General features: G+C 38.8%; 1 protein-coding gene across 6 annotated transcripts in view; it reads right to left on the bottom strand.

The window, feature by feature from the left end:
* The window catches only part of KCNK2 (potassium two pore domain channel subfamily K member 2), a 160712-nt gene that overhangs the window by 48751 nt on the left and 98403 nt on the right, over window positions 1–13558 (bottom strand). For all 6 annotated transcript variants that reach the window (XM_036015995.1, XM_036015997.1, XM_036015996.1 and 3 more), the window contains exon 4: window positions 243–403. In XM_036015995.1, coding sequence (XP_035871888.1) covers window positions 243–403 — 161 coding nt within the window. The remainder of the gene's footprint in view (window positions 1–242; window positions 404–13558) is intronic.

Genomic DNA, 13558 nt, shown 5'->3' with positions numbered 1-13558 from the left:
CTGAACTTATGACTGTCAGATTCCAACTTTTTATGCATATTTTAGGGGTTTTCGCACGGATTCATTTATTCACTCAGGTAAGTGTAAAAATAGCTACACAGTGCTAATAGGAGTACCTAGAAATTGTTATGGAAAATCCAATAATGAATGTCTAACTGTACATTTAGAAGCTAATAGAAAGAGTGTAATATTTTAATAGATTAAACAATAACTACAAGTGCCTAAAAGGCTGTCATACTTACAATAAACGTATCTTCCACTTTTGCAATCCCCTTTCCAAATATGGTCCCTAGTTGGTCTCCAACCCCAGCCAACAAAAAGCCGAAGAGCGGGATTCCCAGTAAGGCATAGATGATACAGAATATTTTGCCCCCTTCTGTGCGAGGTGAGATGTTTCCAAACCCTAAATACATTAACAAAAAAAAAAAAAAAGAATTCAGTTGTTTATAAGAGTAGTAGTTTAAAACACATGACTTCAGGGTTGATTCAAAAACTCCTAAATATTATATCACTTATAAATTTCAGCTAGTTAAGAATCTCTTTGCTTTACATAAACTTTTAATATATATTTTTATAATATGTTTTATAGATTATGCTATTACACTTGTCCCACTTCCCCCCTTCACTCCCCTCTACCCAGCACACCCCCTCCCACCAACATTCCCCCCCTTTAGTTCTTGTCCATGGGTCGTACATGTGTTGTTTTGGCTTCTACATTTCCCATACTATTCTTACCCTCCCTCTTTCTATTTTCTGCTTACCATCTATGCTACAATAGATGATTGAAATGTTTGTTTATGAGTACTTTATATTAAAATATATATATTATAAAATATATAGAGAATATATATTTTAATTCTCTAAGTATAGAGAATATAATTTTATTATATATAATATAATATAATATATTATAAAATATAGAGAGAATACATATTTTAATATAAAGTACTCATAAGCAAACATTTCAATCATCTATAAGGTATAGCAATTGTTCCAATTAAACTAGATAATGGAAACTGAGGGGGCAGCACAGCAATAAAGCAAATATTTCCATTAAATGTACTTCTGTCTCTCTATACTGACAACCCTGTTGGCGATAAGGCTTTCATTGCCATCTACTGAAGAGAATGTATTGCCTTAATGGGCTAAGATTTGGTTGTGTTAACCATACAGTTTCTCCCCATAATGTTTCCTTCTTCCCCTTCCTTCTACTCAGGTCAGCTTGGTGCTTATTGCTATCAGTTGAGGGTTTTCTTTTAATGTATCTAAATTTCAAGAACTTTGCCTTTTCTTCATTAGCCTGCTTTTGTTCCATGGATATAATAATTATATTCATTTCTTTGTGGGATTTTTTTTTGTCTTGTACCACGTATTAACTCAATTCCTTGAGAGAAGTCCTATGCTTTAATCATTGGGTGAATTTCCTCAAGTGTTTGCAAACTCCTGGCCATGTTTTCATCCTTGCAAGCACAGTCCTGTGCTACCTTGGTTAGTGCTGTGGCTGAAATGCGTTTGGGACGGAGCATCATCCCTGTCCCTTGTGCAAGAATAGAACCTAACAACTTCAACCCCATCCTGTGTTCCAACATCAGTAAGCGAAGCGTCACAAACAATTAAGTCTTTGTCAACTCAGCAGGGTGGACTGTTTTGACCTGAGTTATCTGATCTTTCCAGAGAGTCCTGCTAAGATCCGACACTGTTCTTTATTGCCTCTGCAGATAAATAACTACACAGCGTGAGGTAGGGCAGGCATCTGAGTTACCCTGTTCCATCCCTTTTTCTCTCTTTGCGCAAGAGAACAAATATCTTCAGTTACATCCATAAGAAGTAACCTACCTCCCGGAAGGATCAGGATCAAACATACAGAAACAACGTTTTTTTAATGTTGACTGTGGCATCACTAGAAATAGTTTCTATTGTTTAAAGTATAAACGCCTAGCTGTCCAGGGCTCCATTTGATCTACGCCATGCAAGTTAAGGAGGCATAAGGAACAAGAACTCCAAGTTTTCCTCCTCACTGGCTCAGATTCAGCCCGGAGGCTGCTGGAGCAGCTTCAGATAAACTGGCAGAGAACTTCCCTAGGAAGTCTGTTAACATCACCCATAAAATGGCCCCAAACGCAAAGAGAGTTGTAGATACAACATCTACCTTTCCTTGATCAAAAAATTGAGACCATCCCTTGCGGCAACCTCTCCATGCTGTATTTTTATTTATCTCTGTAACAAAGTCAGCAGAAGGAAGAGAGAAGGGAGCAGGGGTGAGGGAGCCTGATGCTTCTTGCCCGAGTGCCTTCTGCTTCACTGTCCAGACAGCTCTCTCACCATCATCACGCTGAGCTCCGAGGCTGAACCTGTGCCCCAGGACCGTCATTCCTCGCTCAGCCACCTCTCCCCAGCACACTCACACAGAGTGACCCAGCAGCATGCTGGTGCCTACAGATCTCCACACGCTTCCCTGGGTGACAGAATCAAGTGGCTTTTGTGGGGGGAGGTGACAGTGTCTCTGTTCTCTTCCCCTCTCTTCCCTGTATGAAGAAAGAGTAGACTACCCTCCCCAGAGTTACCGCGTGTCCTAACCAGTGAACAGACACCGGTGAAATGCCTTGATGCTATTAATGGATTTATGGGCCTCAGATGAAAGGTATCCGTTGGCTAAGCCAGAGTTTGTCAAACTTTTAAAATATTAATCTCTGCGACTGTCTGGACTTTCTGGCCCTTTTCCCTGGCCAGTTGGCAGCATCTTCGTTGCCTCAAGGTACGACAGACTCTTAGAGCAAGAAGAAAAGAGAAAGAAATAATCTTCTGGTTTCTTTTAACTCCTAAATGAATGTTGTTCCCACTCAAAATGTTCCTCCTTGAGAAGGCAGCTATTAGTTTATGACATCGCATCTGCATAGCGAGAGAGTTTCCAAAGAGCTCGAGGGCATAGGCCAGATTGAGGAAGGCTGGGGCATGGCTGGGAGGAGGTGAGTTAGAGCAGAGACTAGAGGCTGGTGGCGGTGGAGGTGGGAGGGGGGGGGGCATAAAGGGAGGGGTTCCAGGGTACCCCAGAGCTGGCTTGAATTTCAATTGTTAAATTTTAAGGAATTTTGCAAGTTAGCTGACTTCACATTCGTAACTTGAAACCAGCTATAGAAGAATGTATTTTACACTGCAGAAATTCACAGGCACCACAATTTAGGGCTTTTCTTTCTTCTACCACCTACTATTTACCAATACATCGCAGCATAAAATAGAGTCAAATGTGAGGCCATGCCATTCACTTGGATGGAAGCGAAGCCAATGCCTGTAAGCCAACTCTTGGCATCTACACGCGCACATCACACAGAACAGCTATCCTCTCTCCTTCACGTTGCCTCCAGGGAAGAGCCTTCTCGACACAGCTGCTGCAATGCCATTGCAAGAAGACCACTTAGTGGAAGGCTCATCTATGCCATTCTATCCGAATAGTCTCCAGAGGACAGTTCATTTTTTTGACATAATTTATTAATACTACAGATAAATAATGCTCTCCTTCAAGCACTGTAAATATTTGTAGTTATTTAATTATTTGTGTCAAATTGATTAAACAAGGAAGCCATTAGACTGAAGCAAACCCAAAGCTACGGCAAGCCAGTAAATGCTCCAAGGTTAAGAACCCAGAACCTATGGACAAGCAATCACAAAGAGCCAATGAGGCTTTCCCACAGAAGGCAACCCCTTAAGCTACAGCCAATCAGAGAATGTCTTTGCTTTGTCTCCACATCTTCTCTATAAAAGTCTTTCCATAGCTCCTGTAAGTTGATCCCTTCTGAATACTTCTGGTTTGACACAGCTCCACTCAAATCTGTTTTTGCTCAAATGTACTCTTAACAATTTTTAATATGCCTCAGTTTATCTGTTAACATGTGCAACAATTATTAATGTCTATTTGACCTATGTTATATAGAGATACACACATATTTATTTCCAAGTAGCTTGCTACTTACTATAATTGACAACCAATAAATATTTCCTGACATAAACCTCACAATGCTTTAGAAAGACGATAAGGATAAAGAAAAACATACACGTGACTATGTTTCTGTGGGGGAACTCATAAAAAATTAAAATAGCTCCTCCATTAATTAATAAACTTACTACTTTGCAATCAAAATAATCTAGTTTTTTAAATCTCACAACTTAATGAAATGATTCTAAAAGTCATCTAGAATAAAATGAACAATAGTAGCCAATAAATATTTAAAAAGAAAACTAATATAAAGTTTACTTCCAAATTAAAACGTTGCTATCTATAGTTTTAATTAAAATTTTGTGGCAAATTCATACAGAAAAACAGTAGAAACACTGGAAAGGTTCCCAGCATGTAAATGAATTGAATATTTGATAATATGATATTTCAAATCATATTAATTAAAGAAATTGATTATTCAATAAATAATAATGGGGCAAGTAGCAAGCTACTTGGAAATAAATCAAGCCCCCACTTCACATTACTACTAAATATTATCAGATGGATTAAATTAACAAGTATTTTTAAAATATGATCATAAAATGTTACTAAGACAGGAGAGTACCTCTGTAAGTGTAACCCCCCAGGGCAGAACCGTAAGAAGAACGAGAGATAAACATGACCACACAGAACACAACGATGCTGCGTGGGGGATGAAGAGCACAGACACTGTGGAAAGGCCAGACATTCTTGCTGAAACAGTGAAGACAGAACCGAACGTCCCTAACTGGTCCTCCCGGGCTTCCTCTTGAAGCGGCCTGACTTCGTCATCTTTGACTTGTGATTGGTCCTAATTTCATCTTTCACCACAATTATTTAACCTTAGATTGTTATTGCAGAATGTACCCATTGCTGGAAAACTTCAAAGATTCACAATGATAAATTGACAAACTCAAAATACCTTATTGGTTGAGTATCCTTGGGATATTTACTGAAAAGCCAGTCAAATGGCCAACTTTCACAAATGAGTTTAGTTCCACTGAAAAATGTCAGGCTCACCTGTTATTAGCAATTCCTTTGGATAACAGTAGCTTCTCTCTCCCCCTTCTTGCCCTCCCATTCTCCCTATCCTTTTCTCTCTCAAAAATCAGTAAAATAAAACGCCTTATAAAACACTGGGTTAGCATAAATTTGGCCCCACGTTACATTACTTTGACCTCTGAAACAGTCAGCCTTCTGGAAAGTGGTCAAGTCTATTCAAATGCTAACACTATGGAGAAAGCAGAACTGCTCTCAAAATGCAGCATTTAAGCTCTGAAGGTAGAACAGACCCAAGAAGAACCTTGAAATAACTCCACACTTGGACAACTGTACTCATGTACTCATTTATCAAGGACCCAAGTATAAACGAACAGTGAGGAGTAAAAAGGAAATGAAAGAGAGAGTAGAATATAAACCATCCTACTAAACGCGAGCCTCTAAAAAAAAGTCCACAACTACAGCAACAGCTAAAAACATAAATATAATCAGCACCTGAAACAGGAATTTATTCCAAATGAAAACGTTATGGAACACTCCGAACTAAGTTTTGAAAGAAGTAAGTGGAATATCCAGAGATTTAAAAAAACCACAAAATTTATATTAAAATTTGCAATAAAAAAGTATGAAAATATGAATAAGTAGCTAAAAAAGTGAAAAAATAAAAAATCTTAGAAATCAAGCATATTAACTATTTTTTAAAGAAATAAAACAGATGAAGCAGACTGATACAGGTGAGAAAAGCACCGGTGAATTTGAAGGCAATCCTGAAAAATTCACACGGAACACGACAAAGAAAGGAAAGGGGATTTAAAGTGAAACCACAAAGGAGTACTCAGGACACAGAGACACAGAGGACTGAGAGACCCCGACAGCCAATAATACAAGTTCTGGAAGAAGTACATGGAGTGACTTGCAAGGAAGTAATATTTAATATGTTGTTAGCCAAGAACTTTCAAGAACTGAAGACTTGTGGATTCCCATATTGAATGTGCACTCAGTTTTGAACATGATAAATAAATATAAACCCACACTTCGGCATATTACAGAGAAACTGAAGAATATAGAAATAAAAACAAAATCTAAAAAGCTAGCTGATAGAAGAAGAAAAAGGATTTCTCACAAAGAACAACACATGAGCAATAATAGTCATTGGAAATTAATGTAGTAATATCTTAACGTACTAATGAAACACAACCATTATCCTGAAATTTTACTTTTTGCTTAACTATCAAAAAAGAATGAGGGTCCTATTTGAGCAGTTTTCAGATGCACAACGTACAGGAAACCTTACCATCCAGGAAGACGTCACTAAAATAACTATCTAGGTAGGTGTGCTTGGGAACCTACACGTTTCAGGAAGAAAAGAAAGCCCAGGAGGAAAATATAACATAGGAGAAGTAGAAGCGGGCACAGAAATGAGGAAAAAAATGCCAGAAAATTTAATGAACTATTAACTACAAAACACACACACATACACATAAACACCAAAGTAGACAATTGGCTACACTATTAATAACAAGATGGACAGGAGAATGAGGAGGTTGAGTAAGCAAGTTCAGCAATGTTTGGCTAAAACACTAGAAATACAAAGTAGTATCTAAAATGTGTTCCAGAACAATGGGAACCACGATCAGGCCAACAAAAGGACAGGACGGTAGGAAAAAGAAGCTCTGGCAGTCTCTCCTCCAAAGTGGGGAGGTTGTCAGGAGGAACCAATGAAGTTTCAGAGCTTGGACCTAAAATGCTCGCGAACAGCGTGTGCATCGAGGCTCCCACCGAACCAGGGGCGTTAGCTACAGGGAAATGTCCCTTCCTGGGCTGTCTCATCATCCTTTGGAATCTCTTCTGCACATGGGTGATATTTTCAGTTGACTTCTGAATAGCACGTTTCCTTTAAAAAACACTCAGACTAGCTTGTTTCACATCCCTTCCTACAGTAACTCAGGTGAGTGCCTCGCAGGTAACTGTAGTGGCAACACACTTCGTCTTGCCACTCTCCTTGAATGGCCTTTTCCTTTAGTGCCTCATGGACTGTCTTATAAAGACTTTCTCCGTGGAGCACTTTTTCCATAGAAGCCCGCCCCTTCCCCAGCCCCCGCATGCCAGATGTGGTGCTAATCCCTTTGTGTGCATACTTCATTTAATGTTCTCAACCCTGTGAGACTTGGGTACAACTAATTGTTCCCACTGCCCGAATGGGGAAGCTGAGGTTTACTGAAGTGAAGTACTGTGTTCAAGATTAAACCTACTGAATGTTAAGGCTGGGATTTCAAAAGCAAGCATTTGGGATCCAGGCTGTATAGAGAGTGTTCCTCAAACTCGAATGTTTTTCTCACTTATATAACCACAGGGTTTGGACCATACCTGGCCATGCCGGCTGTTTCACCTAGTCACACTGGGAAGGGATATAGAGGTGCGTCAAAATAACAGTCTCAATTAAAATAATGAGATCAAAGGACTGTTTTGACATGTAGTTTCCACTTTAACGGCCAGACTCCCTCTTGGCCCAGAAGGCTGGTGCCTGCAGTGGAAACAGCATTTCACGAGATGGCTCCCTAGCTGCCTCTGGTTGCAGCTTACATAATAAAATCCCACATCACAGTTGTAAATTCGAGAATTTGAGAAATCATGTTCCTTAAGTTGTGTATCGAATGAGTTTCCACCAAACACTTGTGCTAACAAGACATAACTGCCGCCGAAGTGGAATTCCCTTGCCAAGGAATTGTGCCAATGAACAGCAATAATAATCAATCTGCGTATTGTTTCCTACCTTCCCCAGCTCTTTCTTTGATCCATTGGTTTGCATTCTATCCCCTGTTCACCTGTGCTAACATGTGCTTGGTAAGTGGGGGGTGGGGAGGATGGAGAGGGGTCATGAGAGGGGAGCAGGGGTAACTGTGAATTTAAATAACACCAGACGGTCACCCACCATTCCACTGGTTGACAACAGCCTACCTACAGTGAACAGGACGTAGAAGAAGAGACACAGCTCATCTCATGATCCTTCTCAGGCCCCACAGGCTACTTACTGTGAGAACACTGCATTTCTCTGTATCTGACTGCAAGTGTTCAAAGATGTTAAATTTTAATAAAACTTGACCAGTAAATGTTGGCCAACTATCTTATCTGAAGCTCAAGCCAATAAACAATAAACAGATCTGTTCAAGATGTAATGAAACAATCCATGTAGAAATGGCTGTAAATTCACTTGCTATTTAGCTGCCTCTTGCTAACTGATTCTCCTCTTACCCCAAGATAACTGACACTTCCCCACATATTGACAAAGATTGTTAAGTCTGGAATCTGAGCTTCCGTGACAATGCAGCACCTGGAAATCACACTTCAGAAGGGTTTTCCTATAGGAACTTCAGTACGATGTGATGTTGTATTCCTGATCGTACTTGGCACCAAACAATAAACCATAAAAGCAATAAATGAAACTATACCATTTATTGGCAAAGATTCTCTCCTTTTTTTCACTAAACCTTGTGATCCCATGGTTTTCCTTGCGAAGTCTAATTCTAGCAAGAATCCTGCTAACTCAGTTTAGCCAGAAACCCCCATCCTCAATATTTGATCACTCTTGATATTTGATGAGGTTTCTTTTTTTTTTTCGTGATGGGACTGACCCACTGTTTTTTTTTAAGATTTTATTTATTTATTTTTAGAGAGGGAAGGGAGGGAGATAGAGAGAGAGGGAGAAACATCAATGTGCGGTTGCTGGGGTTTATGGCCTGCAACCCAGGCATGTACCCTGGCTGGGAATCGAACCTGGGACACTTTGGTTCCCAGCCCGCGCTCAATCCACTGAGCTACACCAGCCAGGGGATTGATAAGGTTTCTCATCTGCCGCCACCACCCAGGTGATATCTGATCAGCCTGATGGGCCTTCAGCAAGAATCCTATTAGGTCATTTTAGCCCAAACCCTCCCTTACCACTAATGTTTCCCTTACAATTTGCAATCGACTGACTCTACTTCATGCTCCTTGGTTATAAATTTCCACTTTGCCTTGTTGAAGAGTTGAGCCCAATCCCTCTCCCCCTCTAACAAAATTCCGTTGCAGTATCCCTGACCTTTCACAATAGTCCTGAAGAAACTTTGCCCTGCCGTTCTTTAACAGTGTCACTGAATATTTATTTCTCACTATGAGCAGTAAAGTGATAAAACTATGCAAGACATCTATCATCAAATTACCCTAAAAGTAATATAATAGATATAATAAATATAAATTTTAGTTTTTTTTCACTTTAGAAAGCCAAATCTTGGTGGATATTCATCTGAATTGTCAAGAAAGCTATGCTCTCTTTGATTTGTAATATTTTTCCTTAATTGAAAACAGACTCATTCAAGTTTATTTTCAAGTACAGTGAGGGCGATAGAGCAAAGTTGTTAAGACTGTAGGCTCTTATGCCCAGACACCTGGGTTTGAATCCTAGCTTTGCCATTCTACCACTGAGAAAGTTACCTAAAAAAAAAAAAATCTCTTGGTGCCTCAGTTTCCCCACTTGTAAAACATCATCAGGATTATGTGAAATGACACACATAAAGGAATTAGTCTGGTGCTCGGCACATGGTGAGCATTAGCCACTTAACGTGACTTTCTTCACCATAAATAAAGCATGGCTCAGGTCGTGCCACTGATGCTCAGAGTAAGAGTCCACTGTTGATGAAAATAATGCTGGTAAAGACAGTGCTGCTGCTGCTGCTGCTACTACTTTCCCCCCCAGAAACATGATTAAAGTGAGGAGGGGTTGAGCCAACATCCTTTTTATGCTCTTAACTGTGCAGATTTCACAGGAACGAAAATAGCTATTACTAATCAAACCATCCAGAATGCGAGTGCTCTCGGTCACTGCAACTCACCCTCCACTGTCACGGCCAGGCAGGCGCTGGCCACACACCAAACCCTGCACTCTGCCTGAGCAGTGCCGAACGTAATAACAGGATCACAGCAAAGCCTGCTATTTTGGAGCAACTACTCTGACATCTCTCATCGGATTGCTAGACAGTATCTTGCCTGAGACGACCTGTCATTTTTCTGTATTCACAATACAAAGTACCACAAATGAGTGGAAAAGGGCATCTGAATTTTTAAAACAAAATCCTCAAATGTGAAAGTTGAAATGGCCAATTGAATCCTAACTCCATCATTACACATATATGAAAAACTAAGGCCAAGAAAATTGAAGTATTAATGATAATTAGATAGCACAGGTCGAAGAGATAAAATGTAAAGTTTTCAATTGTTGAGTGTCTGTATTTAATACAATTGAGCTTGAAATTACAGTGTAAGGAACTATGCCGGCCCTGGCTGTTGCTTTCGGGCAGTAATTCAAAATGCATCCACTGCTGTCAGTGTGAGACGGGAGGAGGGAGGCGGTGGGCAGCCAGCCCACCGGAAAGACGCATATCTACCCAGGTGCTGAGCTTGAGTGATGGCAGCTGAGGCTGGTCACCAAAACCATTAAGAGTCATCAGTTAAACTCAGTTTCAATTCAACATCCATTAGCATCTTTCAGATTCATCTCTAGCCTGAGATTAGATTCCTCTACGCTCTTTGATTTTGACAAATTAAATATCTCCAAACTAATTAATTAGTGTATCTTATTTTTTATAAGATATTTTGTAAAAAAAAAACCTAACAATGTACCTTTGTGTGTTTAAAAACTATATTCTCAATATCAGAAGAGTAAAGCCAAGTAGCCTCAATATCATTTCAGGTTTCCTCACATAGCATAAAGACAGATATACTTTGCATAATTTGATATTTACAAATTACTTGTAAATTTTCCAAAGGTAATGATGATATAGTCCCTTCACCTAGAAAGGTAGAGTCTTAGTACTATGTCTCTAACCATTAGGAGAGCAAGGTGAATAGATATCATCAGTTCACTTAAAACTTATGGTATAAAACATATACCTTGCTCTTCTCAGTACATGATGCAATACAGGTCAGAGGTCACAAGCGCCAACATTGCAGCAAGGATCTGTGGTTTTACAACCCTGTTGATGCTGTATACTCACTTCATAACTTAGGTCCATTATTTAATCTCTCAATACTTTTATTTACTTATCCCCAAATGGGAGTAAAGATAGCAACTACCTTACAGAGGTGTTATAAGGATGAACATTTTTGACATACATAAAGCCCTTACAATAGTACCTGGAACATACTAAGTATATATTGTTTGCTCTCCAGCCTGTCTATACTGGATTAAGTAGAAGGAATTTGTGACTCCCATCCCTACTCTATGTACTCTATGTCCGCAGATTAGAAAAATGAATCCCCCTGGCTGGTGTAGCTCAATGGATTGAGTGCAGGCTGCGAACTAAAGCATCGATTCCCAGTTAGGGCACATGCCTGGGTTGCAGGCCAGGTCCCCAGTGGGGGCCATGTGAGAGGCAACCACACATTGATGTTTCTCTCCCTCTCTTTCTCCCTCCCTTCCCCTCTCTAAAAAATAAATAAGTAAAATCTTAAAAAAAAAAAAAAAAGAAAGAAAGAAAAACGAATCCCAAATGGAAACAGTAATGTAGAACACAGGGAAAAAAAAAACATTGTTTAGACTCCTAACTCCCACTCCCAGCCTATTATTCTGGTCTATTTTTCCCCCTAAAGCTATAGTATAATTAACACATTACATACTATATAACTTACTTCCTTATTTAGTCTCCCATTATTTTTCTGATCTATTGATTTGATGTACTCCAACCACCTAGAAACTACTCAATAGTAACTCAGTAAATATCTGCTCAGCAAAAGATTAGGTGATTAGGAAGAGCATGTCTCTGAAAATGGTATTACTGCAGGACCCAGGAAAATGTTTGCAAACCACAAGAGAGAATTAAATATCATATCCATAATTTGGAGCCTAAAACCAACACAAAGTGAATCTGCTAGGATCTAAAGACAAAATTAAGTAAAGAAAAAGAGATGGGTATGATAATAGTGGAAGGAAGCTAACTGTCCAATTGCAAAACTGCAATCTGTATTCTAGATAATGAGGGAGAAGAACTGAAATAGCAGAAAGTTTAACCAGTGCTGCAGCTTACAGAATATAAAAGATTTTCCAGAATTGCAGAAAAGAATAAAGGTAGAAAAAATTTTAAGAGGTAAATGATAAACAAAGGAAGGAGAACAGAGAAACAGCATAAAAATTGTCAGTGTTCCTAAAACAAAATAAATGAAACCAGTGCAAGATTAAAAGAAAACCTCTAATCTATAAAAGTAGGGGGGGGGGGGCAGTTAAGGAAAACAGGTTACCAATAAAAGAAGAAAAATCAGGCCAGTATCAAACTCCTCCTGTGTAACAGCAAATGACAAAAGAAAAATGGAGAAATATCTACAGCTGTGGCAAGAAAAAGCTGTGATCTGAGCATCTTATCCCAGATCACTGTGCAAGCAAAGGAAAGCCATTGGCAAATATGTGAATATTTATTCCACTCACATTGAAAACATTGGCTGGAGACAATTTTTGCAAGATAAATGCTCATAATATTGACAAGAAGGTATTAACATGGCCTGCTGCATTCTTTTTCTCATAGTTCGAGTGACACATTCGGGATCCCACACTGGATGATGCCACAGTTTAAATGACCGAATCATGCTGTTTAGAGAACAAGTGAACAAAACTTGTTTTCCTTTACAAAAGCAGAGCAGCATGGTGTAACTAGTAGCTACTATAAATGACAAGTATATTAAGTAATGACTTTCTGTATATTTGAATTCATATTAAAAGGTCTGAATTTTATTTTTATCCTTTTAATTTGAAAAACTAATAAGCCATTCAATGACAAATATCTATGCCAACAAGCTCACATTTATAACATCCATAAGGGTCAGGGGATTAGCATGCTAAATATCTCTAAAAATCAGTAGTCATGATATGAGAGCAATGACACCAAGCATATATAGGAAAATTACTGTAAGAAAACATGGTCATATCTAGTTATTTTCCTTTTTTATATATTTCTGCATTTTCTATTAATCACATATTGCCATATATAAAAAGACCTACCTATGCATTATAAATTTTTGATAGATGAAATTTGATAGAACAATCCTAATTTTTTAAAAAACAAGCATAGAAGCCCTGGCTGGCGTAGCTCAGTGGATTGAGCGCAGGCTGCGAACCAAAGTGTCACAGGTTCGATTCCCAGTCAGGGCACATGCCTGGGTTGCGGGCCATGGCCCCCAGCAACCGCACATTGATGTTTCTTTCTCTCTCTCTTTCTCCCTCCCTTCCCTCTCTAAAAATAAATAAATAAAATCTTAAAAAACAGGCATAGTGAAAAAGGACTATCAAAAAGTGGTACTAGATAAAAGAAAATAAAGTATATTTATTATATATGTTATATACCATTTAAATATCCAATGCAGCATGATAGTGACAACTAATGGTCATCAAAAAGGATAAAGATATGACATATTTTTTAATTGGAATAATATACAGCTGCTAAAACAATGAAGTAAATCTTCAGGAAGTGATAAAAATTTCAAAATACATTATTATATGGAGCTAGTAAGGTAGGGCAGCTTTCATTTGTATAAGGACCATGTATGTATTAATAACACCTACATACA

The sequence above is a fragment of the Phyllostomus discolor genome, chromosome 14 (genome assembly GCF_004126475.2).
Source record: "Phyllostomus discolor isolate MPI-MPIP mPhyDis1 chromosome 14, mPhyDis1.pri.v3, whole genome shotgun sequence".
In the NCBI taxonomy this organism is placed as follows: Eukaryota; Metazoa; Chordata; class Mammalia; order Chiroptera; family Phyllostomidae; genus Phyllostomus; species Phyllostomus discolor.
This window is presented reverse-complemented; position numbering and strand designations above follow the sequence as displayed.